The 26,512-nt window shown below is 44.6% G+C and overlaps 1 protein-coding gene across 1 annotated transcript in view; it reads right to left on the bottom strand.

Moving 5' to 3' along the window:
* Positions 1 to 26,512, bottom strand: part of LOC103082552 (AF4/FMR2 family member 2-like) — a 416,027-nt gene that overhangs the window by 47,494 nt on the left and 342,021 nt on the right. Inside the window, exons 5-6 of the mRNA XM_007449388.1 lie at positions 18,290 to 18,326; positions 17,980 to 18,013 (exon numbers count right to left, since the gene is read on the bottom strand). Coding sequence (XP_007449450.1) covers positions 17,980 to 18,013; positions 18,290 to 18,326 — 71 coding nt within the window. The remainder of the gene's footprint in view (positions 1 to 17,979; positions 18,014 to 18,289; positions 18,327 to 26,512) is intronic.

Genomic DNA, 26,512 nt, shown 5'->3' with positions numbered 1-26,512 from the left:
GGCGGACTCTCAAGCACTGCGCCACCAGGGAAGCCCTGTTGGAAGATTTTTAATCACAGTCTCAATTTTAGTGCTTGTGATTGGTCTGTTTATAGTCTGTATTTCTTCCTGGTTCAGTCTCAGAAGGTTGTGCTTTTCTAAGAATTTGGCCATTTCTTCCAGGTTGTTCATTTTATTGGCATAGAGTTGCTTGTAATAATCTCTCATGATCCTTTGTGTTTCTGCAGCGTCAGTTGTTCCTTCTCCATTTTCATGTCTAATTCTGTTGATTTGAGTCTTCTCCCTTTTTTCCTTGATGAGTCTGGCTAACGGTTTATCAATTTTGTTTATCTTCTCAAAGAACCAGCTTTTCGTTTTATTGATCTTTGCTATCGTTTCCTTCATTTCTTTTTCACTTATTTCTGCTCTGATCTTTATGATTTCTTTCTTTCTGCTAACTTTGGGGTTTTTCTGTTCTTTCTCTAATTGCTTTAGGTGTAAGGTTAGGTTGTTTCTTTGAGATGTTTCTTGTTTCTTGAGGTAGGATTGTATTGCTATAAACTTCCCTTTGAACTGATTTTGCTGCATCCCTAGGTTTTGGGTCACCGTGTTTTCACTGTCATTTGTCTCTAGGTATTTTTTGATTTCCCCTTTGATTTCTTCACTGATCTCTTGGTTATTTAGTAGTGTATTGTTTAGCCTCCATGTGTTCGTATTTTTTTACAGTCTTTTTTCCTGTAATTGATATCTGGTCTCATAGCGTTGTGCTCGGAAAAGATACTTGATACAATTTCAGTTTTCTTAAATTTTCCAAGGCTTGATTTGTGACCCAAGATATGATCTATCCTGGAGAATGTCCCATGAGCACTTGAGAAAAATGTGTATTCTGTTGTTTTTGGATGGAATGTCCTATAAATATCAATTAAGTCCATCTTGTTTAATGTATCATTTAAAGCTTGTGTTTCCTTATTTATTTTCATTTTGGCTGATCTCTCCGTTGGTGAAAGTGGGGTGTTAAAGTCCCCTACTATGATTGCGCTACTGTCGATTTCCCCTTTTATGGCCGTTAGTATTTCCGTTATGTACTGAGGTGCTCCTATGTTGGGTGCATAAATATTTACAATTGTTATATCTTCTTCTTGGATTGATCCCTTGATCATTATGTGGTGTCCTTCTTTGTCTCTTGTAATAGTCTTTGTTTTAAAGTCTATTTTGTGTGATATGAGAATTGCTACTCCAGCTTACTTTTGACTTCCATTTGCATTGAATATCTTTTTCCATCCCCCTCGCTTTCAGTCTGTATGTGTCCCTAGGTCTGAAGTGGGTCTCTCGTAGACAGCATTTATACGGGTTTTGTTTTTGTATCCATTCAGCCAGTCTATGTCTTTTGGTGGGAGCTTTTAATCCATTTACATTTAAGATAATTATCAATATTTGTGTTCATATTACCATTTTCTTAACTGTTTTGGGTTTGCTATTGTAGGTCTTTTCCTTCTCTTGTGTTTCCTTCCTAGAGAAGTTCCTTTAGCATTTGTTGTAACGCTGGTGTGGTGGTGCTGAAATCTCTTAGGTTTTGCTTGTCTGTAAAGGTTTTAATTTCTCCGTCAAATCTGAATGAGTTCCTTGCTGGGCAGAGTAATCTTGGTTGTAGGTTTTTCCCTTTCGTCCCTTTCAATATATTTTGCCACTCCTTTGTGGCTTGCAGAGTTTCTGCTGAAAGATCAGCTGTTAACTTTATAGGGATTCCTTTGTATGTTACTTGTTGTTCTGCCCTTGTTGCTTTTTTTTTTTTTTTTATGAAACCTTTATCTGCTCTTATTAGATGAAAATAGGCATTTAAAGTATTCAGACATTTGTGTAATGTAGCTACTAGCAGAGACTGCTCATTTTAAAGTATTTACTTTTTTTTTTTTACATCTTTATTGGAGTATAATTTCTTTACAATGGTGTGTTAGTTTCTGCTTTATAACAAAGTGAATCAGTTATATATATATACATATGTTCCCATATCTCTTCCCTCTTCACTCTCCCTCCCTCCCACCCTCCCTATCCCACCACTCCGGGCGGTCACAAAGCACCGAGCTGATCTCCCTGTGCTATGCGGCTGCCTCCCACTAGCTATCTACCTTACGTTTGGTAGTGTATGTATGTCCATGCCACTCCCTTGCTTTGTCACAGCTCACCCTTCCCCCTCCCCATATCCTCAAGTCCATTCTCTAGTAGGTCTGTGTCTTTATTCCTGTCTTACCCCTAGGTTCTTCATGACATTTTTTTCCCTTAAATTCCATATATATGTGTCAGCATACGGTATTTGTCTTTCTCTTTCTGACTTACTTCACTCTGTATGACAGACTCCCTTGCTGCTCTTAATATTTTTTCTTTGTATTTAATTTTTGACAGTTTGATTAATAGGTGTCTTGGCGTGTTTCTCCTTGGATTTATCCTGGATGGGACTCTGCGCTTCTTGGGCTTGATTGAGTATTTCCTTTCCCTTATTAGGGAAGTTTTCAACTATAGTCTCTTCAAATATTTTCTCAGTCCCTTTCTTCTTCTCTTCTTCTTCTGGGACCCCTATAATTCGAATGTTGGTGCGTTTAATGTTGTCCCAGAGGTCTCTGAGACCGGCCTCAGTTCTTTTCATTCTTTTTTTCTTTATTCTGCTCTGTGGTAGTCATTTCCACTATTTTATCTTCCAGGTCACTTATACGTCCTTCTGTCTCAGCTACTCTGCTACTGATTCCTTCTTAGAGAATTTTTGGTTTCGTTTATCGTGTTGCTCACCATTGTTTTGTTTGCTCTTTTGTTCTTCTAGGTCCTTGTTAAGTGTTTCTTGTGTTTTCTCCATTCTATTTCCAAGATTTTGGACCGTCTTTACTGTCATTACTCTGAATTCTTTTTCAGGTAGGCTGCCTATTTCCTCATTTGTTTGGTCTGGTGCGTTTTTACCTTGCTCCTTCATCTGCTGTGTGTTTCTCTGTCTTCCCATTTTGCTTAACTTACTGTGTTTGGGGTCTCCTTTTGGCAGGCTGCAGGTTCTTAGTTCCCGTTGTTTTTGGTATCTGCCCCTAGTGGGTGAGGTTGGTTCAGTGGGTTGTGGAGTCTTCCTGGTGGAGGGGACTGGTGTCTGTGTTCTGGTGGATGAGGCTGGATGTTGTCTTTCTGATGGGCAGGACCACATCTGGTGTGTGTTTTGGGGCGTCTGTGACCTTATTATGATTATAGGCAGCCTCTCTGCTAATGGGTGGGGTTGTGTTCCTGTCTTGCTAGTTGTTTGGCATAGGGCGTCCAGCACTGTAGCTTGCTGGTCATGAGTGGAGCTGGGTCTCAGCGCTGAGATGGAGATCTGTGGGAGAGCTTTCACTGTTTAGTAGTACGTGGAGCCGGGAGGTTTCTGATGGGCCATGTCCTGAAGCCGTCTCTCCCACCTCAGAGGCACAGGCCTGACACCCGTCCGGAGCACCGAGACCCTGGCAGCCACACGGCTCCAGACTCCAGGGTAACACACTCTGGAGGCACTCCTCTGGACATGCTGCCTCTCCCCTTCTGTCCAGGGTTCTTCAGAGAATTCATGTTCCGAGCGACGCTACACCACGGCTCTAGTTACCGACCTGTCCATTTCACTTTGGCTGTGAATATTCTGCACTCCAAGGATTACATTCCGTTTCCAATGTTAGTTGTGAAAACGGCTCTAATTTTCTCCGTAATTTATTGTTAGATTTTCAGCTCATGGAATGTGTCTGTGAATCAGGCAAACTGAAGAGGGAAGAAGGGACTGATGGATTCGGCTCCCATGAGAACAAGAACAAGGCCGTGTTTGATTGACTGCTGCTGAAATATGGCATTTTGCTAATTATGAATGAGCATTATGGAACCACCTCTGAGGCAGCCTGTGGCATCTCCATCTCTGCTTGTGTTAGCGAAAGCTGCTGGACTATACGTAATTAATATTAATGATGAACACACTCTATAAATCATGGGCCCCAGTTTTTAAAACATATTTTTACCTTTTTATGCTACACAAGTAAGCATCACTTTGCACAATAGATTTGTTTCTGGACAGTGCATGTAAATTGATGTGTTGAAAGTCAAACCATATTGTGAATGCATGGCGTGAGCTTACTATTTAGAGGAAATCTGTGGTGAATCATCTTCAAAGTGAAGGATTCTTTTTTAAGGGTGCAAAATTACCTTTTTATCTGTTTAGAAATATATGAGAGAATTTTTGCTTCAAGTGGGAAAACATCCCTATGTGGCTTTTCTTCTTCTCTCCCACGTAAAATTGTGAGTTCCAATCATTCAGTGACACCCATCATGTGGCCAAACTACACCGGGAAGGATTGGGCATGTGGATGTGCATCTTCTCAGTTTTTTCATTATGAGAGACCATCATGATTCGTCTGCTTTGTCCCTTGCTTTCTTTTGCAAAGGAGGAGCTGTTTAAATGCTACTTATGAGAAACGCTGCTTTGAAACCTTTGTACACATGCACCAGTCACATTATTGGAATTAAACTAAGAAAACAGTTTTATACCACAGGTTCAAACGGGGGAAGTTATCTGATGACTTTAAACTGGACATGGTTTGACACGCTATGGTGTGCATAACGAACTGTCTCACCATAGCTCATCAAACTTTTTCTTACATGGAGTTAAAGACAACAGATCTAAACTGAACCATGACTTTACAAGTCAAGTTAGTTTAGTTTAGATCTAAAAGTTTTAGCAAGAGTAATAGAGGGACGTGTTCTTAGGAATAACTCCTAACATTCTATAGTTTTGGAACAGGGCTTCTAGGAATTTAACGTAAAACTTTGTACAAAAGAACGGTCTCCGGGAGCCCTGTTCTTCCACAGAGGTGGTCTCTTAACCAGGATAATTCAGGCTATCCAGCGACAAGACCACTTTCCAGAACATGGAAATTCATTTACTTGTACTTATATATTTATTTTACCTACAGTTTCACGTTCTTATGATAATAGAGGTGCCAGTAGAAAATACAAGTGGTGTCAGATTCTAAATTAGGTGACAGATTGGAAAGATTTCATTGAACCTCCTTTGACCGTATTTTATACTTAATTTATGTCACATTCAGAATCAATTTGCTAAAGACAGTTTTTTGCTCAGAGTTGTTATCTTCTAAAACTGTGTTAGACCTTCACTTAATATACCACTTAACTAAATCCCTTATAGTACACTTGTCCTAGCAAGGCAAGAAGAAAGATTAGTCTGTTGGGCCTGAAAGAGATACTTTAAAAAGACACACACACAAATATTTTTACACACTGCATATCTACTTTATGGTGATACTTTCTTAACCCAGTGCTAAGGAGCGAGGGAACTAGCACCTACCTCGGTGGATTATTTTTCATAGTTCAGTCAGCAATGTGTTTACTAAGTCACTGTTACAACTACGTGCTGATATATCTTGATATACAGTATGTTCCTCAATGGTGTGTCTTCTGAGATTTCATTCTTATTTTAAAAACCTATTTAAATGTTATTTTACCATCCCTCCCAGCAAAAACAAGCTTATTTCTCAAGGGATTCAGAGTCAAACCTGATCATAATTAAAGGCAGAGTCTGAAATGTCTTTTTAGACCAAGGAAACAGAAGCAGGTTTGCAGCATCAGCAATGGTTTGCCCGGGCAAGGGAACAGAGTGTGTGTTTCACAGAATGGCGGGGTCTAGTCCATGAAATTTTATTCACGTTTTTTTGTTATCCAGACAAATCCCCTATGCATGCAAAAAAAAAAGGGAATTTAGAAAAGGACTCTGTGCTACTTGATAAGAAAAGTGCCAACGTGCTTGTTATAATATTTCAGAAATAGTTATTCATACAGATGTGAACCAAGCAATCCACAATTATGACTCCACAATTATGAAATTACCCCAGTGACGACTTTACCAAAGGTGAACCAGGGGCAGAGAATGTCTTTGGTCAAGTTCTGGTCCTCTGTTATCTCTGAGGAGGTGTTGCCATTTCCCAAGACAATGGAGTCCGGGTGGATTCTGGGATTGGCCATTTCACGGGTAGGCAGGAAGGCTGTGGCTCAGGGCTCTCTTATCAGAGTCAGCCCAACACAGAGCCCACCATTACTGGCTGCAAGAACTTAGTTTCCATTCATGAACCTCCGTTTCTTTTGTGTAAAATGTGTAAGAGTGGTGCCGACATCTCATCGGGTTGTGAATATGCAATTATCTAGTGGACATAAAACACTCAGCATAGTGCCTGGGCTTCATAAGTTCTAGCTTTGATTTTTTAAAAGTAGTCACAGGATTAAAAGCACAAGTGTGGCTGTGATAAGATGCTGTGATGAGCTCCCAAGAAGAAGAAAGTGCCTAGTACCCAAAGTGCGTGCATTTAAGACATATCTGCCATTCTTCATTTTTTATCCTCGGGTCCTGGGGTAGCTGGGTCAACAGAGGAACGATTCAAGGTAGTCCAGGTTTGCGCGTTCTGGAGACGTCTTCCTCCAACTGGGAGCCACTGGGACAAGTCAGGGAAGGGAGGGAAAGGTTCCCCAAGTGACTGAAGATTGGAATGTAGTGCAAATGTCACTGATTCAGAGCACTGAGTGATAACGACAGTACTAACCCTAAGCGTAATGAATAGCAACAGTTAACGTGTATTGAGAGCTTCCTATATATCAAGCACTGCGAGAGGCACTTCAATCATTTAGTCCTACCATGCAGGTGCTGTTACCACCCCCCATTTTACAGATGAGGAAACTGAGTGACAGGGAGGTTAAGTAACTCGGCCAAGGTCACGTGACTAAAAGATGGAGAAGGTGGAATTTGAACGCAGGCAACATGGCTCTGGAGCCTGTCCACTTCAATCTCTACATTACATGGCTTTCCATGACTAAACTACTCACACATGCACGTGCACACATTCAAGCATTTTTATCTCTTCTTATGATACTACCTTTTCAATATGGACTGAGGAATCTAAGAATAAAAGATCTCAAAAATGTTATCGTTGGGCTTCCCCGGTGGCGCAGTGGTTAAGAATCCGCCTGCCAATGCCGGGGACACGGGTTCGAACCCTGGTCCGGGAAGATCCCACATGCCACGGAGCCACTAAGCTCATGTGCCACAACTACTGAGCCTGTGCTCTAGAGCCCGCGAGCCACAACTACTGAAGTCCATGTTCCGCAAGAAGAGAAGCCACCGCAATGAGAAGCCTGTGCACCACAACGCAGAGTAGCCCCTGCTCGCCGTAACCAGAGTAAAGCCCGCGCGCAGCAACGAAGACACAATGCAGCCCAAATAAATAAACAAAATAAACATTTTTTTAAAATGTTATTATTATTAATTCAGAATAACCGACACCTTCTGGATCCTTATTTTACTATGTACCATTCACTCGATAACAATTTCTGGTTACCTACTGTGTAGCGGGTCCTGTCCTAGTTGCTAAGGAAACACAGGCGAATCCATACCACACTTCTCCCTAAGGAGCTCACAGACTTGTGAACCTATTATGTCAGTAGAGCCAAAGGCGCTACCTGAGGTTCCAGAACCCTCTGGAGTGGAAGACTTGGTGGTATTTGTTGGGCTTTCCCAAGCATTCCTTGTGTTTGGAGGAACATCGCAATTTGGTCATCACTATCCCAGTCTCCTCGGCACACAGACTGACCAAAGCAGACTGAAGAGACCCTCAAGTGACATGAGAGGCAAGCTCCCCTCAGGTCTTCAGGCAGAGCTGCCCCTCTGTGCAGGCGGAGAGTTCCTGTTGCTCTGCATCCCTCCCTCCTATAACTACCTGATATTGTCCAACTGGTTTAATATTTGCTCTCTGTTGCATGGGAAAGGGTCTGCCAGCTTCCTCGGAGTGAGATCATCACTTCTGGTGTGAAACTGCTCCTTTCAGAGAGTTACAGGGGTATTTTTTAATGTGTTGCCTAAGAAACACACATTCCAATCCTGTTGCAGCATGTCAAAAAAAGAAAAAAGGCCCAATCAAATTTTTGAAAATCCTGGAACCACAGGCATAGCTCACAACTAATTATAAAGCCAGACTCACCATGGACTGCTGTCTTGAGAGAGAAATACAAAAGGAAGGAAGGATGGAGAATTCCCGGAATTTCAAACGCCTCAATCCCTCATCTTTTTCAGAGGTGAGATGCCCTCTATTGCTTGGTTCCTATTGCCCTGGCTTTAGGAGCATGAATATGACTTCCAGCTCTTTATGCCACTGGGCAAATCAAGTGACTGCCTGCTCTCTTGATCTGCGAGCCTGTCGTGTGCCTGCTCTGCATTTTCCTTCCTGCGCAGAACCTGGGCCCAGCAATCTGTGCTTTCAAGGTGGCTGCCATGTGGACCATGGGTCACTGAGGTTTGTCTGGGAAGGACCCCCAGAAGTATCTTCTCTGAGTGTCTTTACATCTTTTCTGCGTCTCTTGGCTTCCTGCCACCCTGAATATCACAGCTCTCTCTGAATACTATAAATTAAGCTGAGGTTGATTTAAATTTCATGCAGAAAACCACTTTGCTTCAAACCACAACCATTTTTTTATGTTTAAAAAATCCATCAAGATATAATCTTTTAGCACCGCCCCCCAAAACACACACACACACACACACACACACACACACAAACTCTTTCTAGCAGACAGAAAGGCAGATTATTTTAATCAAGAGGCTGTCACTGAAATTGTAAGCAATGTTTCTTCAAAGTTCATGGCAGCGGTGAACTTTTAAATTTCTCAGTGAGTGTCAGGATCTAATTTTCAAGGTGTGGTTACCACAGTAGCAACCTGGAATTTCAATCCCGTTGTAAAGGTCAAGACAGGTCACTGGCTTCAGGTCCTCTTCAACCTCAGAATAAGAGAGACAGCCCCCCCCCCCCCAAAAGCATGAAGATAAAGGGTGGACCTAACCCCCAAATTCCATTCTCTAAGACAGTGAGATTGTAAAACATATTTGATTTTTTTTCACTGTTCAAATTCTTCTGCAAATGCTCAAACTATCACTGAATCAAATAATGATCCCTTGTGGGTGGGTAGGTGGGTAGGAGAATGGACTCACTCTTCTCAACACGGTGGAACGTCCAGAAGCATGCTGGGGACATCTAAGCTAAGCAGGAGAGGAGTGGCCTCCGTAGTGACTGGCTTTCAGTCCACTGATCTCGGCGTTGGGAGTTGATCCTTTGATTCAAACCACATCGACACAACACTTGTGAGAAGTCATGGCGGATACTAGCAAGAAGAGCACTTAACTAGGAGTCAAGAACACTGAGTTGTGTGAGCCTTGCAACAGTGAGTTGTGTGAGCCTGGGGCCCGCACTTAAGCCATCTGAGCACGACTTTCCTCACTGCTAACACGGGGAGAGAACAATGCGAATGATGGACGTCAAAGCCCATTCAGGAGCCCATCCGACGGCGGCGCATTTCACGACAGAGTCTGAGCAATAGCGCTTCTCCATGTTATGTCTGTTGAAACAAAGGCTCAGAAAACGCCAGGTGACTGCATCAAGTCACACAGCAGGAAGTGAGGGAGCTGGGATTTCAGCCACCTGGCAGCTGAGGTCCCTCCCCTCTCCTGGCTCCCAGAATTGAGTCCAGCCTGAATGTAACGAAGACAATGCTCTGTGTGGAAATGGAAAATGTCATAGAACCAGAAGAGTATTGCCTGTCTCTGTACTTAATTCATAATTGCTCAACTGAAACTTTATAGGGGTGTGGCAGATAAGGTATCAGAAAGAAAAGCTCAAGTTTTGTAATCCAAGAATCCTAGAGTGAAACTCCGTCTCCTTCCATAACTGGCTGTGTAATCCTGAGCCACTCATTGAAAGGCTCTGAGAGGCAATTTCCTTCTCCATAAGGTCAGTTTCATCTTCCAGAGGGGTTGTGAGGACGGCAGGTGAGGGAATGAGTAAAGCAGAGCAATGGCACAGCGCAGAGAACTCCCGGCAGGCCCGGTTCCTGCGTCATCAATGGCATTGGCTGTCCGGCCATGGGTGTTTGGGGTATTTGCCAGGTGCCCTCTCTGAGCCTTTGAGAGGACAATCCTGGGACTGGTGATGATGACGACATCCCGCCTCAGAGATGCTATGAGGATGAAACAGCTAATGCTTGTGAAATGTTTGCCTCTGTGCCTGGCCCACAGACGGTCCCTGTAAGTGGGGGCTGTAATGACCCAGGCACATAGCTCACATGCAGTTAGTTTGCTTCCCTTCTGTCTGTACTACATGATGTATGAAAATGATTTTGGAGAAATATAGAATGACCCTCTCAATTTCTAGATGTACTAGACAATTTCTAGATACTATAAGCATTAGGTACTTTTTTGGATTTTTCTCTTGAAAATCTAGAAATATCCCACATAGTGATAATATTGAGCTATCTGTCTGGGATTTTTAAAAAGTGGGCAACTTATGCAGCAATGAGGTCACTCCTGAAATTAGGCAATGGTGGTGGCAGAATTGTAAGTTGGTTTCTCTGTAAATCATGACCTTCTAAGCCCTCTTCCCCCTCAACGCTCTCTCAGGCACCCTGGAAACTTCGCCAAGGACCAAGTAGTGTGTTACGGGCTGTACTTGGATGCCAAGATCCCACAGGGTAGCAAAGAAGAACAATTTTGTTCCTTTGGGTTTTAGAAGGCATACTCCAACCCCACCCTGCTCCATCCCAGTATAGGCAGCATATTTGAAGATGTCAATCAAATAGCTCTGAGACCTTTTCCTTTTCTGGTCCTCATATTACAGTGGACAGATGAACCACAAAGAAAGGCATTTGTCAAATTTTTCAACTAACTTTACTAGTGTAATCGTGCAAGCATCTGCCGTGTTCTACCAACACTGCTCCCCACTCATCAGCAAAATGGAAGGGCTTTTAGCAGCTCTGAGAAGGTATCAAGAGCAGACCATTTAAACAGAACGTTCCCAATAACGTAACTGGGGCAAAGTATCTGGCTGTTTGTGAAATGCTTGATAGGATGGAAAAGCAGAATGAATAGCTCAGAAGCGTGGTGAATATTCCTTCTCATCTACTCCAGGCTCAGTTGGGTGGGTTTTTTTTTTTTTGGGGGGGGGGAGGGGGCGGTGTTTGTTTCTTTTTAATTTCTAGGAATGATCCATGGGGCTTTCTGCACTGCCGCTATACTTTCTTCATCTGGGCCTGGAAGACTTGTCAGGGCTCTGATTGATGAGTTCTGGCCCTGCAGCCATCTAGGGGACATGGGGACAAGGCAGCACGTCCTGACGGAAGTGCAGAGTCCTCACTTCCAGGCCCAGCTCCGCCACTCCCTAGCTGGCCCCCCCCCCCCCCCGCCCGCCTCCAAGCCTGGCTTCTTTGCACCTGGCTATCTTAAGAGGATTGCTGCGGCCCTCACACGAGGCTAATACCTTGTGTGAAAGTGCTATAAGATTATCAACCGCTGGGCACATGAAAAGTAGCCCTGGTCATAGCATTTGAGAATCTAGTAACTGAAAAAAGAGTGTGCATCTCATTAGATCAGATGCATTAGAGGGGTCTGATATTCTGGGAGACAGAGGATGTGCAAGCATGTGTGTGTGTGATCAAGACATTATGTTCAATTATACAGCTGGAATTATTTTTACTTTGGTCTCTTGCTTATTAACTTCAGCAACTTCCACCAGCATTATTTGCTTCAGTACCATTTACTGTTCAAAATCTCGAGGAGAACTTAGAAATAAAGCTTGGTAACGTTGGGAATAATTTTTAAAAATTATTCTGCCATGAGGATATATCAATAAAATAAAGCAACTTTCCAATAATATAAAGCAACTTCCACATTGGTAAGCATGAAAAGTAATGGACAAACCTGTCATAAAAACAGACCCAAATACCAGTTCTCTTCTTTTTACTTTAATATGGCTAAATGGAGATTTCTGGAGACGGTTGTTGTTCCCATCACAGGCCACCGAAATCACCCCCAAGGGGACTTTCGGTGGTGGTAAAGTCCCTTACAGGCTTGGATCTTTGCACCTCGCCAAAGGAAGCATCTTACAGGCATGGTGACACCATCTGGCTGCAGGCCCTGAGCTGAGGCTGGACCGGTGCCTGCCTATAGGGTACCTATCAGCAGCCATCAGCGCGTGCTGTGTATGAGAGGCCTGACTCAATGACAGTGTTCAGATCCAATCCTTTCCTGGATCAAGGGACCGTTTGGGCCTCCCCTGGGGTCAGTCTACTTTGGTCTGATACCAGGGCAAGATCACAACTGAATTCAAATTGGGAGGGCCCTCTCCAAACGGCCCATGGGATGGCTTTAATGTGGGTTAACAGCATGCGCTCTGGCGTCTGTCCGGTTGTGGTTTTGTTACTGTGGCCCTTTGGGTGACTCACTCAGCACCTCTGAGTTTTGGTTTCTGCTGCTGTAGAATATAATACGGCTGACTCCTTTGGGCCTGTAAAGAAAGCAAGCGCCAGGCACGCCGTAGGCACTCCGTAGTTATGAGTTAGTTGAGGTATTGGCGTTATCCGTGCAAGTCTAATCCTCAGTAACCTGTGAGTTCCCTGAGGGTAGGATGTGCAGTGTTCCACCCTGAGGTACCACCCTGCCTCGCTCAGAGCCTTATACACAGTAGGGGCTCAACCCATTTTTGCTGAAAGGAATGAAATCGTGAATGAATAAATATAAATATGGATGCAAACCGGGTAGAGAGGAGGAGATACTTGACGTTTCCCTGAGAGAGAGAGAGATGTTTGTTTCTAATTACAGACGTGTCTCATAATCCACCTGAAACATACAAATCTTGGGACCATGAACAAAGACGCAAAAATCAAACCTGATCTTTCAAGATTTATGCTCCCTGAGCACAAACGCTATGTTTGCAGCTTTTGTAACGAAAGTGGAGATCCAAAGCTCCCGTCAAAGGAGGCCCAGTTTTCAGTCTTGGTGCCCGTCAAGCACCAGCAGCTTCAGCGCTTCTTGACACGAACATTCCAAATGCCAATACTGCCTGTTGTCACATTAGCCAATATACAGCCCTCAAAATAAAATCCCCTTGATGTCTGATTACTCTTCTTAAGGACCTCATGCCGATTCATTTCAAACTGTGAATTACCTTTAATTCACAGCTTGAACAGGCTGCCAAATTTTGTTTTCTCTGCTCCCAGGTGGCTGTCCCTGATGCAGTGGAGAACTTCCAAAAATAATATTAAGTCCTTAGGAAAAGTTGGCAAGCTCTGCGACGCAGGGCATACAAGACAGGTTAAAAGCAAGAGTTGGCATACGTCTCAGTTTGAAAGCCGGAATGGCTGCAACCAGTGACAGTCACCAAGATTCCCAGTTTATTGGGAGAGTTTAGTTTGGCTTTTGTAAGCCTCAAACTGATTAGTAGTATTTCTAAGTTCCAAGTACCAAATCATGTATTCTGATTAAGAATTAATCTGATTACGAAAACAACAGTCATTTTTTTCCCCCTGCCTCGTTACACAGTTACTTTGCTACGGAAAGTGTGTAGCAGACCAGACATCTGCTTAGGAAAGAATATGTGAAATTGCTAGAGGTGGGAGTTCCTTCTCAAATCTCAAATCGGATTCTCAAAGCAAACGTTTTCAATGATGAAAATTTGGGTAGAAAGATGGTCAGGATTTTCATGAATGTGTTTTTCGTTTCTTGGGGTTTTCCGGTAAAAAAAATTTGTTTCAAAATTCATCTAAGAAATGATGTAACGCTTGTTACTGGTCATAGCAAACCAGAAAACATTCTCATACTCTTTCTATTCCCTGTGGTAATGAAATCTTCATACCACATCAATACAAGTTTGGAGATAATGATCTTTCAGTTGAATCAAGCAATTTTGACCAGGTTTTGAATCATCTAAAACACAGAGGTATAATTTCTTGTGGGACTGCTTCCCATCAACTTCAGTTCTTCAAGTCTATTTGAAGGTTGTGCCCCGACCCCATCAGATACCGTGAGAAGGGACAGCCCGGTGGGAAAAGAGAGGGCTTTGTGCATTCAAGCTTTCCCACGAAGAGCAGTGTAGCTGACTCGGCCCTTCTGTGTACTCAGAGCCAACACGTCCATTCGAGATAAACAGTCAATTTGTCCTCCCACTGGACTGTGTATACTTCGTAAGGAGGGACAATATTCTAGCTTTGCTTTTCTCATCTGTAAAATGGGAATAATTTGGAGCCCCTCCAGGGTGGCTGCTAAGTATAATGGGGTGATGTATATAAGAGCACCTGGCATGGGACCTGGCACCTAGCCTTGCGCATGACCCGACAGCACAACGATTATTGTCACAGGTATCCGCCATTCCTGTGAGAGTATAATGTCCTTTCCTGCTAACTAGCGCTACATTCAAGCATTTGTCCATGTGGCATGCCTACCTGTCACCCACAGGTAAACTGACCACAACTAGACTGTCTCTGTCAGGCCTTTGGTCAACTCTCTGGGCCCATGGCTGTGATGCTTTCAGACCCGTCCCTAATGCCGTAAGTGGAGGAACTGGTATTACGGCAAGGAAAGAACAGCCTATGGCTCTACATCTGCCTTTACGTTGAGCTTTTATGGAAATTATCCAGGAATTTTCAACAGCACGCCCTAAAACACAGGAGCTACTTGATTAAAAGGGGGTCTGGATGACTTCCAGCCGGACAGAGTCTAAATGCAAACAGCCGAGGATGACAAAGGAACTGCATATCTGGAACTGCCACTTTCTCAATTGTCCTCACAAAACTAGCTAAAGTCAAGAACTGACTCGACGGAAACCCTTGAGCTCATGGTTGCTGTCTGAAAATGCTTCTCAGGAAGCATCTGATCTGTCCCTATTCAGGACAGCTCATAAAAGACCAACAGAGGAGTCATGTATTTTGGTAAAGCCACTGTACTGACAAGTAATTGACAAGATGTCATAACCAGCTAGATGAAGCCATCCGACCCAACGAGGAAAATCCAAGTTCTTTGGATTTAGTTTCTGTTTTCTCCTCCATTGTTCCTTAATGGCTTCCTGAGGAAACTAGAAGGTAACCCAATGTCTGGGGTGTCCATTCAATCCCTGAATCCTCCAACTGAAATAAATGGGTGCTGTAGAGGCAGAACGAACGTGATATTACTGTACAAATACACAACTGCACAGCATGAGACATACAGTTTGACCTTCGACAGCCCATGCCCCACTCTCTTTTTGGGGAGAGAGACCCTTTTTGAAGGAGGCTTGAAACTCCACTGGACTTAGACGACCTGGGTGAGGCCTGTTCCGAGACTATAATACAACTCAGACCCATGCAGACTGAGGGAAACAACACGTGCCAGGTCTTCTTTCCTCCAGAAATTATTAAGGGGTAAAGTCAAACGCACTTTGACCTTGAGTTTAATTACTAAAGAGTACAGCTGTTTACATTTGAATTGTGACAAGTGTGTGCATATATACCTGTATGCGTATACAATCTGCTCATTACTTTGCTTCATTTCCCTCAAGCGACTCTAACTCTATACTCTGAAATAAAAATAAATTCCCCCATGATTTATACTCACACCCTCTGAATCCTAGGTCAGTGCTTTCCCCCAGTACCATCACTGTCATGGAGTAGAGGCTCAAGCCCAGATCTTGAAATTCCTACAGTCCCATGCTCTGGCCTCCTGGGCAGTCAGCTGGAGCAGGTAGGATGTCACCATTTAGATGGACACCCCATAAAAAGCACTGTGTGTCAATGGAGTATATGCTGAGCGAGAAAAGCTCCCGTTCTCCAAAGGTCAGTGATCCTGCTGAGCCAGGAGCACAGAGCCTGGCTGGTTCCCAGCTTGCACTCAGGGACTCCTGCACCAGTGTTTTTCAGACCTGGTGCCTGGGCGTGCAGTCCTTATAAACAATCCAGGCCCTAATGGAAGAGCTGCATTTTGTTATCCAGGGAAACGAGGCCAAGATGAGGCAAACAAGTAAAGTGGCCCAGTAATTAAGGGATTCTGATTTACAAGACTCCCGTCTCTCTCTACTGCAGTGAGGGTTAGGAGCTTGCCCAGGACATTCACAAGCGTTGGGAGGGTGTCTCTGCCGCAGCAGGGCTGACTGGGGGCTGCTTCCCACCAAGCTCCAGCCACCAGCAGTCTGTCTACACTCAGGGTGCCCTTAGTTGCCTAGAGGATTGCCCTGCCAGACGGAAAATCCTAGAAGCTGACTTAAAAAGCACACCGTAGTGAAATATGCGAGAATGACTGGAAAGGCTAAGCTGATAATAATTTGGAAGCTAAAAGTAAAAATAATTATTATAACTCTGACCTGCCCTGTGTTAAACCTATACCCTCTACCACAAGAAGGGAATTTATTCCAGCCGAAGTCTGATGAACAATGCCTGGCCTTTGGATCAGGCACAGCTAAAAAGAGAGCAGTTCACTCATAAAACAGGCTCAGTGTCTTCCAGTCTTAGGGATGCCTCCTATAGAGAACCTCAGTCCTACTGAATGCACTATATACCCTGTGCTATGAAGTGCTGTTCTCTGGAAATGCAGCCTCTAGCTATAAACCACAATTGACAAGTTTATTTCTGTTAGTTACAAACTATTGAAATATTGCATTTTATGGTCTATATGGAAATCAGCATAGTTCACAGCAGGAGTCTGATACTCTTGCTTTAGGAATGGGATCATTTTACAATGGAAAAATATTTTTATGTATGTGTTTTCATACTTGGAAACCTGCACTGATTTCCTGAATGCTCAACTCCCTCTCTCTCTCTCTCTCTCTCTCTCTCTCTCTCTCTCTCTGTGTGTGTGTGTGTGTGTGTGTGTGTGTGTGTGTGTGTGTGTGTGTGTGAAGTCTACTGGCTTTGTAATAAGAGTGGGGTAAGTCACGAGTGGAGGTAATGAGAATAAGGTCTATTGTTTACTAGGATAACAAGGGGGAGGGCAATTCAAAATGATTCCTGGAAAAGCTGAAATGAACAATATCAAAGATGATTTTTATTTCCACGTTTCCATATAATTTGGTCCTTCAATCAAGGTTATAGTTTTATTTTCCCCTTGTCTCTTTTTTTTCCCCTCGATTCTTTAAATGGAGGATTCTTGGCTGTTGAAATGGAACCTTGAATTAGAAGGCACAGATCAGGCCAGAAAACCAAATGAGAGGTCTGGTGATGGGGTCAGGGCTTTGGGGGCTTTGCCACTAAGCAGAACCAAGAATGTGGAAATACCACTGACTTTCCCAGAGCCTCGGTCTATTTGGGAGTCATTCCCAGTTGTTTTATGCAATTATTCGTGATCTTCCAAAAGGTGAGCAAGTCACTTCAAGGGTGCCATTAGGCCACTTGAATGTCATAAATTATTTCATTTCGAAAAATTTCAGGTATGTGACTATTACTCACGCAGAAAAGTCAGCTTCCACTTTCCATTATTAAGAATGAAAGAGGTTGTGAGAGAACTACTCCCTTGATACTCTCTTGGACAAATGGCTATCACAAAATCTACAACGGTTAATCTGAGGAAATTGGCTTCTCCGTACCCCTCCTTCAGTGAACATTAATAAAAAAGGAAGAGAGTGGGGAGTGAATCGCAGGGCCCTGGCTTCTGAACTTCAACCTAGCGCCACGTAATCACTTATTCCACCTCTTTCTGGCTGCCCTTATCTTTAATATACAGTCACCAGATGACCTGCAAACAGCAAGGTCCCGGGCTGACCGGCCAGAGCAATCCACCCAACCTCTCATGTCCGAGCATGGCTGCTTAGGCGGGTCCTTTCTCCATCCTAATCGGTGGTGGCCGAATATAACATATAACGATGTCTGTGGCTGAAGTTACACAATGCTCCAACAACTACTCAAGGATCACAGTTGTTGTGGTGCCCCAGGTATCGAGCCAGCCTGCATCTTCCACACCATTAGAGAGCCTAGTGGTGATTCATTCATTTTGAATGGGAAATCTCATTCTCCCCTCGAACCACACCCCATGCTATCATGAGGCAAGCTTCCTGTTTTCAAGGAGCAGGAGAGACAACAAGATCCGCTTGGCACTGAAGCACCTTTCACTTGCGAAATGCCCCCGAAGAGGCGTGTTTCAGAAACCTGAGTACTTGCAACTTGAACGGTACTCACTTTGTAGGAGCTCTGCTGGTCGGGTCGCTCCACTCTGAAAAGAAAACGCACAGACATTTACCATCCATGTTTTCTACTGTCTGTCAGATGATCATCCTGAATGAAACATGCAGCCCTCCCAATTACTCTCTTTCACAGAATCCTGCCTGAATAACAGACGGGAGAAAAAAGAAACCAGTTGCATGCGTCACAGTGTGACTTTTTATTATTGTTGTTATTCCATGTTTTCATGATATTAGGTAGGAGGGAGAAGGAAGTGAGGGAGGAGGGGAGATGCTTGGATCAAGAAGGATGTTTTCCAAACACCTACTTTGTAAGGCGAATCCTGGGGTCAGATGCTGGGATTCCTATAAGGAAGAGCACATACAATACAAACGTTAGTTAAATGGTACAAGAGAAACAAAAGGTCTATTTGTTATCGCTGAAGATATAACTTGACTAATGTTGGCCGATAGGAAACCACTGTTAAGAATTCCATTAATTAGGCTACTGTCTGCAGCTCTATTTGAAGGATAAACATCTGCCAGCCAAACGAGCTACAACACGGCCATAACTGCCATTTCATGAGAATTACACGTAAGACTGGTATCTATCTGGAAATGTGTGCGACACGGGAACAAATGACCCATATGTGTGAGATTCAAGTGTGTAATCTGCCACTCAGCTAGGCAGTGACACCTCTGTGGAAGTAAAGGGGACTCAGTTCAAACAAACAAGTGATTGCGATTTTTGTGGAAGTGTAAATAACACTGTAACTAATAGATTTGCTCAGTTGTTCTATTTTATAGAAACAACTCCAACTTTCTACCTTGACGGTGACACATATGCAATAGATGTATCTTATTTTCACAAGAGACATGTTCTTAAAACTTCATCACAAATTTGGCAAAGTACAGCAAGCAATTTGAACTATGCAAGTGGAACGAATTATCTAAAGGGATTTAAATTTTATTTGAAAGGCACCCTCAACACAATTCATTCAGTGTTTTGAGAAATCCGGATCTGCGCACATCAGGCTCTCTGGGAGCGTGGACACCCGTGTGGATCCTGACACAGCTTGCAGACAGAAGCTCTGCCTTGACGTACAGGGCATGCACAGCTCCTCGCAGATGGAGGAGAGAATTTCAAAGGCAAAGCAAGTGTTCCAAAACTGGAGACAACGAATTCAAGCAAATACAAGAATTCATTATATCAAGAACACACACACACACACACACACACACACACACACACACACACACACACATACACACACAAACACGTATGTATAACTGAATCACTTTGCTATACACCTGAAACTAACACAACATTGTAAATCAACTACAGTTCAAGAAAAACATTTTAAAAAGAAGAATTAGTTACATCAATGTGCTGCAAGTAATCTACTCTTTAAGGCTAATCTTGCCACCCTATGGAATAAAAATAACATCACCGCATAATTCACCTTTAAGAGAAATAAGCAAGAACAATGATGCTGCGTTTGAATCAAAAGTGAACTTTCCAATCGATTTAGCATGATTCTGCTGCGCAAGAGACTTCTCTTCTGGCATGATTACTACTCCAGAAGACGACCATAAACCCCACAAGAGATGGAAAAGGCCTCTCAACTAAAGGGCTGTCACCAAAGCCCACGTAGTTTGCTGCTCAAAGCCTTCCTCCCCTCGCTGCTAGACAACTGGCTTTTGACATTAGACCCTAACAAGCTTGGCCATTTGATTCCCACCAGTTATAGCAAATCATAGATGGTGAGAAAGAGGAAACACTGCTAGAGGCATAGCCACTAGGAAGCTTGAGACGTGAAAACCGACAGCACAGGGGGCCAAAGAGAATGACACAGCAAAGTCAGAACTTAAAAAGCGCGAGTCTATGGCCATTCAGTATAGAGGCAAGCATTCCTAGCCATCTCAATAGCTCCCGAGGACACAATTACAGCACAGTATAACATTACAGCGCTCTACAATAACTGATGCTCACAATAATGTCTAAGTGATCAAGAAAGGCTGAAGCATGTTCAGGATAATTTTTATAGGAAGTCAGGAAAATATTAATTACATTTCAAAATGATTCCTATTACGTGATTCCTATGGAAGGATAACCTTTGGTTATCCAAGAATTTCAATTATCCAGATCACCTCATTTCCCCGAGTGCCAAATAAATGAGGAGTTAACCATTTGCAGGTCCTTAATGATATACCAAATATATACAAAATTTTTTCCCTTTTTTTTTTTTTTTTTTTTTTTTTTTTTAAAGAGATTTCATTACAATTGTATAGGGCAAGTTTGGGCTTGTATACCTGGGGTGCTGGCCCTTTCCGCCACGCAAGCTCTGTCGTGAATGGAAGAAACAGATGCTTTCTGAGAGGGTGGTGTCACCTAGTCCTGGTGCAAGCACTGAGGAAAGGGCCAGCACCCCAGGTACATGTGCTTGCTGGAGACACCCACGTTTTGGAAGATGGAATTTGAACTGGAGCATCTGCAAATCGGTGTGACAAAACATCACCAGAACACCTGGATCTGAAGACTGGTTCACTCGTTTATTAGCTGAGTGATTCTGAGCATATCACTTGACTCTGCACCTTCGTTTCCTCCTCTGTAAATTAGGGATAGTCAAATTACCGACCCCTTGGAGTGGTAGTGAGGATTCAATTATTTACTATATATTAAGTGCTTAGAACCTGGCGAGGCACATGGAAGCATTATATGCACTGTTAATATTATTGTTATTTAAAATGTACTTTTCTTTCAAGCCAACATTTTGGCAGGAATCAAGCGAAACAAAAGAGTGGGTGGGTAGCCCTCCTGGTTTCACCATTTTATCCCACTTGCTTCTTCTACCTTTATCATGTGGCTGATGGTAGCACAGATCATTGGCAGAAAATGCAAATCAGGCCTGATTCCAAATTGTGCACTTACTACATACAAAAGCCCATTTCAACAACCAGGTCTACTGTAAACACTTGCAAATGTCAAAATTGCGACTTGCACGAATTATCTCCAAAATTGGAGAACACAGCTAAAAACACTGCAATCGCTGTACAAGTGCTGGATTCGGTGCCCGAAAGAGATGAATTGATCCCTTGGCTGAGATGCCAGGGGGAAGGATACCAAGCCCAGGGGTGTCTGACGGGGAGAGCGGGGCTCCAGGAAGGCATGACACAGCCCAGGGCAGGGACAGACGGGGTGGCGGCTCATGGTTCCGACCCCTTTCAAAGGTGGGAGGGGACAATTAAACACAGTGTAGGCCAGTGTTACTCTCAAAACGATGACTCTGAAAACTAAAGGATGTGATTGGGTTTCCCTTACAAATAAAGTCCAAGCTCCTTGGCTGGCATTCAAGGCCTTTCCCATAGATGCACTTATTTGCCTGGGGTTGGTTGGTCTCTGCTCGCCATCACACAAACCAGGATCCAGCCACTCGAGACCATAATAGTCTACATCCCATCGTATCCCTTTGGGTGCCTTTGCCACCCTGTTCTGCATGGAGTGTTCTTCTTTGGGGCCCTTCTCCACCTGTCAAAGTTGTAAGCAGCCTCCAGATGCTGCCACCTCTGAGCACTTTGTCAATGCCCCCAGGGAGTGTTAGATCCTTCTTGGGCCTTCTACTCTCTATGAAGACATGTGCTACATTGTTCTGTCGTTTTGTGTTTTTCTTCATCCCTAATTTGAAGACTATCATATGTCCTCAGTAAGTAGTTTTTGAATAAATGGACGAATGGGTGGATGGATGGATGGACGGATGGGTGGACGGGTGGATGGGTGGATGGATGGGTGGATGGATGGATGGATGGATGGGTGGATGGACGGGTGGATGGATGGATGGATAGGTGGATGGATGGATGGATGGGTGGATGGGTGGATGGATGGATGGATGGACGGATGGATGGATGGATGGACGGGTGGATGGGTGGATGGGTGGATGGATGGGTGGATGGGTGGATGAATGGATGGATGGATGAATGGGTGGATGGACGGGTGGATGGATGGATGGATAGGTGGATGGATGGATGGATGGGTGGATGGGTGGATGGATGGATGGATGGATGGACGGATGGATGGATGGATGAATGGGTGGATGGACGGGTGGATGAATGGGTGGATGGATGGGTGGATGGGTGGATGGATGGGTGGATGAATGGATGGGTGGATGGACGGGTGGATGAGTGGATGGACGGGTAGATGAATGGGTGGATGGATGAATGGATGGATGGGTGGATGAATGGATGGATGGGTGGATGAATGGGTGGATGGATGGGTGGATGAATGGATGGACAGGTGGATGAATGGGTGGATGGACGGGTGGATGAATGGGTGGATGGGTGGATGAAAGGGTGGATGGATGGGTGGATGGATGGGTGGATGGATGGGTGGATGAATGGGTGGATGGATGGGTGTATGAACTGGTGGATGGATGGATGGATGGATGGGTGGATGAATGGGTGGATGGATGGGTGCATGAACTGGTGGATGGATGGATGAACGGGTGGATGGATGGATGGGTGGATGAACGGGTGGATGGATGGGCGGACGGATGGGTGGATGGACGGGTGGATGAATGGGTGGGCGGATGGATGGATGGATGGGCGGATGGATGGGTGAATGGACGGGTGGATGGATAGATGGACGGGTGGGTGGATGAATGGATGGATGGGTGGGTGGATGAATGGATGGGTGGATGAATGGGTGGATGGATGGTTAATTGGATGGAAGGAAGGAAGAAAAGAAGGAAGACATTATTTTTTTTCTTTTAAAGTGTGTTATGAGAAAATCCATGTTTACTCAGGCATTTTAAAAACTGATGGTGAGAAAAAATTCTTACTGAGAGCAGGTGAGGAAAAAAATTATATGAAACATTTGACTAGAACTGTAGGAGAAAAAGTTCTGTCAGTATGGTGTGTTGGTGTGTGAAGATCTGCCTGCTTGTGAACGAGGACTACAAGTGATACACAGAAGTGAAAACTGATCCATTAGACTGAAGAGTACAGGGTTTTTAAATTAAAAACAATCTTGGATGTTGTTCCACCATCTACTGGGTCTTTCTTAAGGGATGAGTTCACTCCTCTCTCCAGTCCACGAGCTCTGGGCACAGTAGCTCGGCCAGTGGCGGTGCTCTAGGCATTAGGATTCGCATGCCAGCGTCTGGTGGACATTCTCTTAAAGATGCTCTTTCAATAAAATGCTATTTGTATTAACATCCCGAGGGACACGAGAGAGTCTACATTTTATGGAGCTTAGAACACCAAGGCCCTTTCTATTTTTAAGAATCCAACGGGAAGACTGGTATAAGTGACATCAGATCAAGGAAAACGGAGCAAGGAAGATAACTGACCTGTCCTGGGATGGAAAATGTGCTCTGCTCAGAGTTTCCAGAAGTATGCATGGCAGTGAGAGGAGTAGGCCAGGGATGGGTCATCTCCTGATGAGGAAAAACAAAGCAACTTTATTTGCGGGCACTTCGAAAAATGAAACACCTTCTTGGCACTAAACATGGTAGGACCTTTCTAAATACTTACTGACTTAACTGGCCTACTTTTTGTCAGGGGACCATTCGGTCCATTCCCCTGCTCCACACTGGTGCTTGAAGCCTATCTGTGAGACAAAGGGCCATCCCACATCCAATTGCATATTGCCAGTGACGGTGAGCTCACTACCGCTCGAAGCAGCCTGTCCCGTGTTGAGACAGCCTGATCACACTATTCTTCCTGGCTGGGAGCTAAAAGCCTGTCTCCTGGGAGTTTCTACCTCTGGATCGTATTTTGAAGCCGCACAGAACTCATCACCTCTTCTTTTGCCTGAGAAGCTGTTGGGAGACAGCAGCCATATCCCCCGGTGCTGTCTTTTCACCAGGCGGACACACTGGTGGCGTGTTCATTCTCTGATCAAGAACCTTCTACTTTTCTTCTAATGCTTGAGTTCTGCGTTCTGTCAACTATCTCAGGTGCTCCCAGGAGGGACTCCGCATTGCCTGGGGCTCCTGTAACTCGTGCTATCCTGTTTCTGGTGTGATCTGCCAGCTCAGGGGAGGGCGGCACCATCACCACCCTCGTTCTGGATGCTCTGATAGTCATTTCTCTTGATGTAGCCTAACAGTTAGTGACAAGATTGCAGCTGCGCTGTTGACACAGTGTGTCTGTGAGTTCAAGTCTTAACGTGGGAAGAGCCCCTCTGGTGCCCACTCTCTGCTACCAGCGGGGGCACCTTCTCAGTTCTTTCAAACAGTCCTTTTGAAAAGAGGTGCTGCTCAAATCTTGCTTGAGTGAGTCTCAGGGCTCGTGGCCAGTGTGCTTTACCTGAAGGGTGAGGATAGTTAAATCACATGCTCAACATCCCAGCCTCAGAGAGATGACAAAGTTTGTGAAGCAGGAGGGTGCCAGCCTGTGCTGGATTCATCAAACATTTTGGTATCTAAACATTAAGCCTAAAAATCAAAGTAATGATGGAAATGAAGGAGAGCTTGGAGGGTGGGGTGGAGGGGATCCAAGTTTATGAAAGGCCTTTTTTGTTGTTGTTGTTTTTTGCGGTGCGCGGGCCTCTCGCTGCCGTGGCCTCTCCCGTCGCGGAGCACAGGCTCCGGACGCGCAGGCTCGGCGGCCACGGCTCACGGGCCCAGCCGCTCCGCGGCACGTGGGATCCTCCCGGACCGGGGCACGAACCCGCGTCCCCTGCATCGGCAGGCGGACTCTCAACCACTGCGCCACCAGGGAAGCCTTGAAAGGCCTTTTTAATGAGCCAGTTACATAATACTTTTTCCCAGTCTTTATGGGTAACATAATTAGTCATTTCAAAGGTAATATTAATAACTCTCAGGGAGCACTAAAACATGCTTTTTTCCCCTTCTATAATCATCCAGTTCAGAGAGGGCCTTTGATGTATGCAGAGCTGTAATGCAACGAGCTATTTCACAGGTTCATTCACAGTGGCACTGCTGCAGCAGAATTTGTAAGTACGGTTCAGAGGAGCCCTGACACAGATTATCCTACCTGGCGCTATTTAAAAAGAGGCTGTAAGTACATTAAAAATGCATACGAGATTTAGAGGGGATGCTTAACCTACTTAAGAGATAGACTATTTCCAAGTGTTTTCGAGTTGTGCATTTGCATGCAGTTGACAACGTTCGTGACAAATGCTACTTATGTATTCATCAAAACTGGCCCAACGTAACTCTACGCAACAACAGTTTAAAGCTGAATTTCCAGATACTCTGTGTCTTTAAAATACTCAATGATTTCTTTTAAATTTTATATGGCTTTTCCGGAGTAAGGTTGGTCTTCTCCAATATTAGTCCCATCATTTAAAACCACAGTCCCCAACCCCTGGCCCGCAGACCGGTGCTGCTCCGTGGCCTGTTAGGAATCGGGCCGCCCAGCAGGAGGGGAGCGGCGGGTGAGTGAGCGAAGCTTCATCTGTCGCTCTCCATGGCTCGCGGTATCACCTGAACCATCCCCCACATCCCATCCGTGGAAAAACTGTCTTCTACGAAACCGGTCCCTGGTGCCAAAAAGGTTGGGGACCACTGATTTAAAAGACACAGGTTCCTATTGAGCCAGAGTCAACCAAAGGGTAGTAAGCCCCAGTCTGGGATAGGCGTACTGTCTCTTCAGCAACCACGGAGCATGCCTCGATCAATGAGAGTCTTCGTTATCCATCCCTTTTCCATCACTGGCTTTTCGAGGTGTGCCTCTGGGTTTATTCAAAGGTGTTTCAGACACCTGGATGGATGAATCGCTTCTCGAAAGTCTACCTTCTCCCCCAGGTCTGCTGTATTTATTGGGCGGCAGAATGGGATGATCTTGAGTTACTGTCGGAGTGCGCTGCCCTGCTGGCCGATCCACACGAAGCTATTGATAGGCACACTGTCACATTTTCAATGACAGCTGAGTCTCTGTATTTGAGAACGTGAGATTTCATGAAGCAGCAAGCTGGCTCCGCGGCACCACCAATGCTTTTGATTAAGATAGGGAGGGGGCAGCTGAAAGGAAGATAATTTCCTGCAAGACTGTCTTCAGCAAAGAACCTGGGTGCAAGCTCATCCACTGCTCAAAATCAGTTAGACCTGGAACGTGCACGAAGCTCGCAGCAGATTGTTCACTGTTATTCTTTTCACTCACACTTGAAAGATATTAATCTGTTTTTATGTTCTTGCTACTCCCAAGATAAGAACACGCACACACCCTGATCCACCTGTACTAAACCTCTTCCTGTTCTTCAGGTGGAGATGAGCACCTGCTCCAAAGTGTTGCCAAGACTTCGGCAACAGGCTTCAGGGCTGAACACCTGTACTCAACACAAGCATCACTGCTCCGCTAACCCCCCAAATTACACACACACACACACACACACACACACACACACACACACACACACGATATTGGTCTGAAACTCCTTTGTCTCTGGATTCCTTTGATCCTCCCCGAGAGAGACAAAGCGGGGATTCATCCCCCCACTGGGCAGTCAACGTAGCGGAGGCTGCAAGAGGTAGGGCCTCACACTGGCCGTAAGCGATCGCTGGGGATCGGGTCCATGGTGCACACTCTTT

The sequence above is a fragment of the Lipotes vexillifer genome, unplaced genomic scaffold, assembly GCF_000442215.2.
Source record: "Lipotes vexillifer unplaced genomic scaffold, Lipotes_vexillifer_v1.1 scaffold211, whole genome shotgun sequence".
Lineage (NCBI taxonomy): Eukaryota > Metazoa > Chordata > Mammalia > Artiodactyla > Lipotidae > Lipotes > Lipotes vexillifer.
This window is presented reverse-complemented; position numbering and strand designations above follow the sequence as displayed.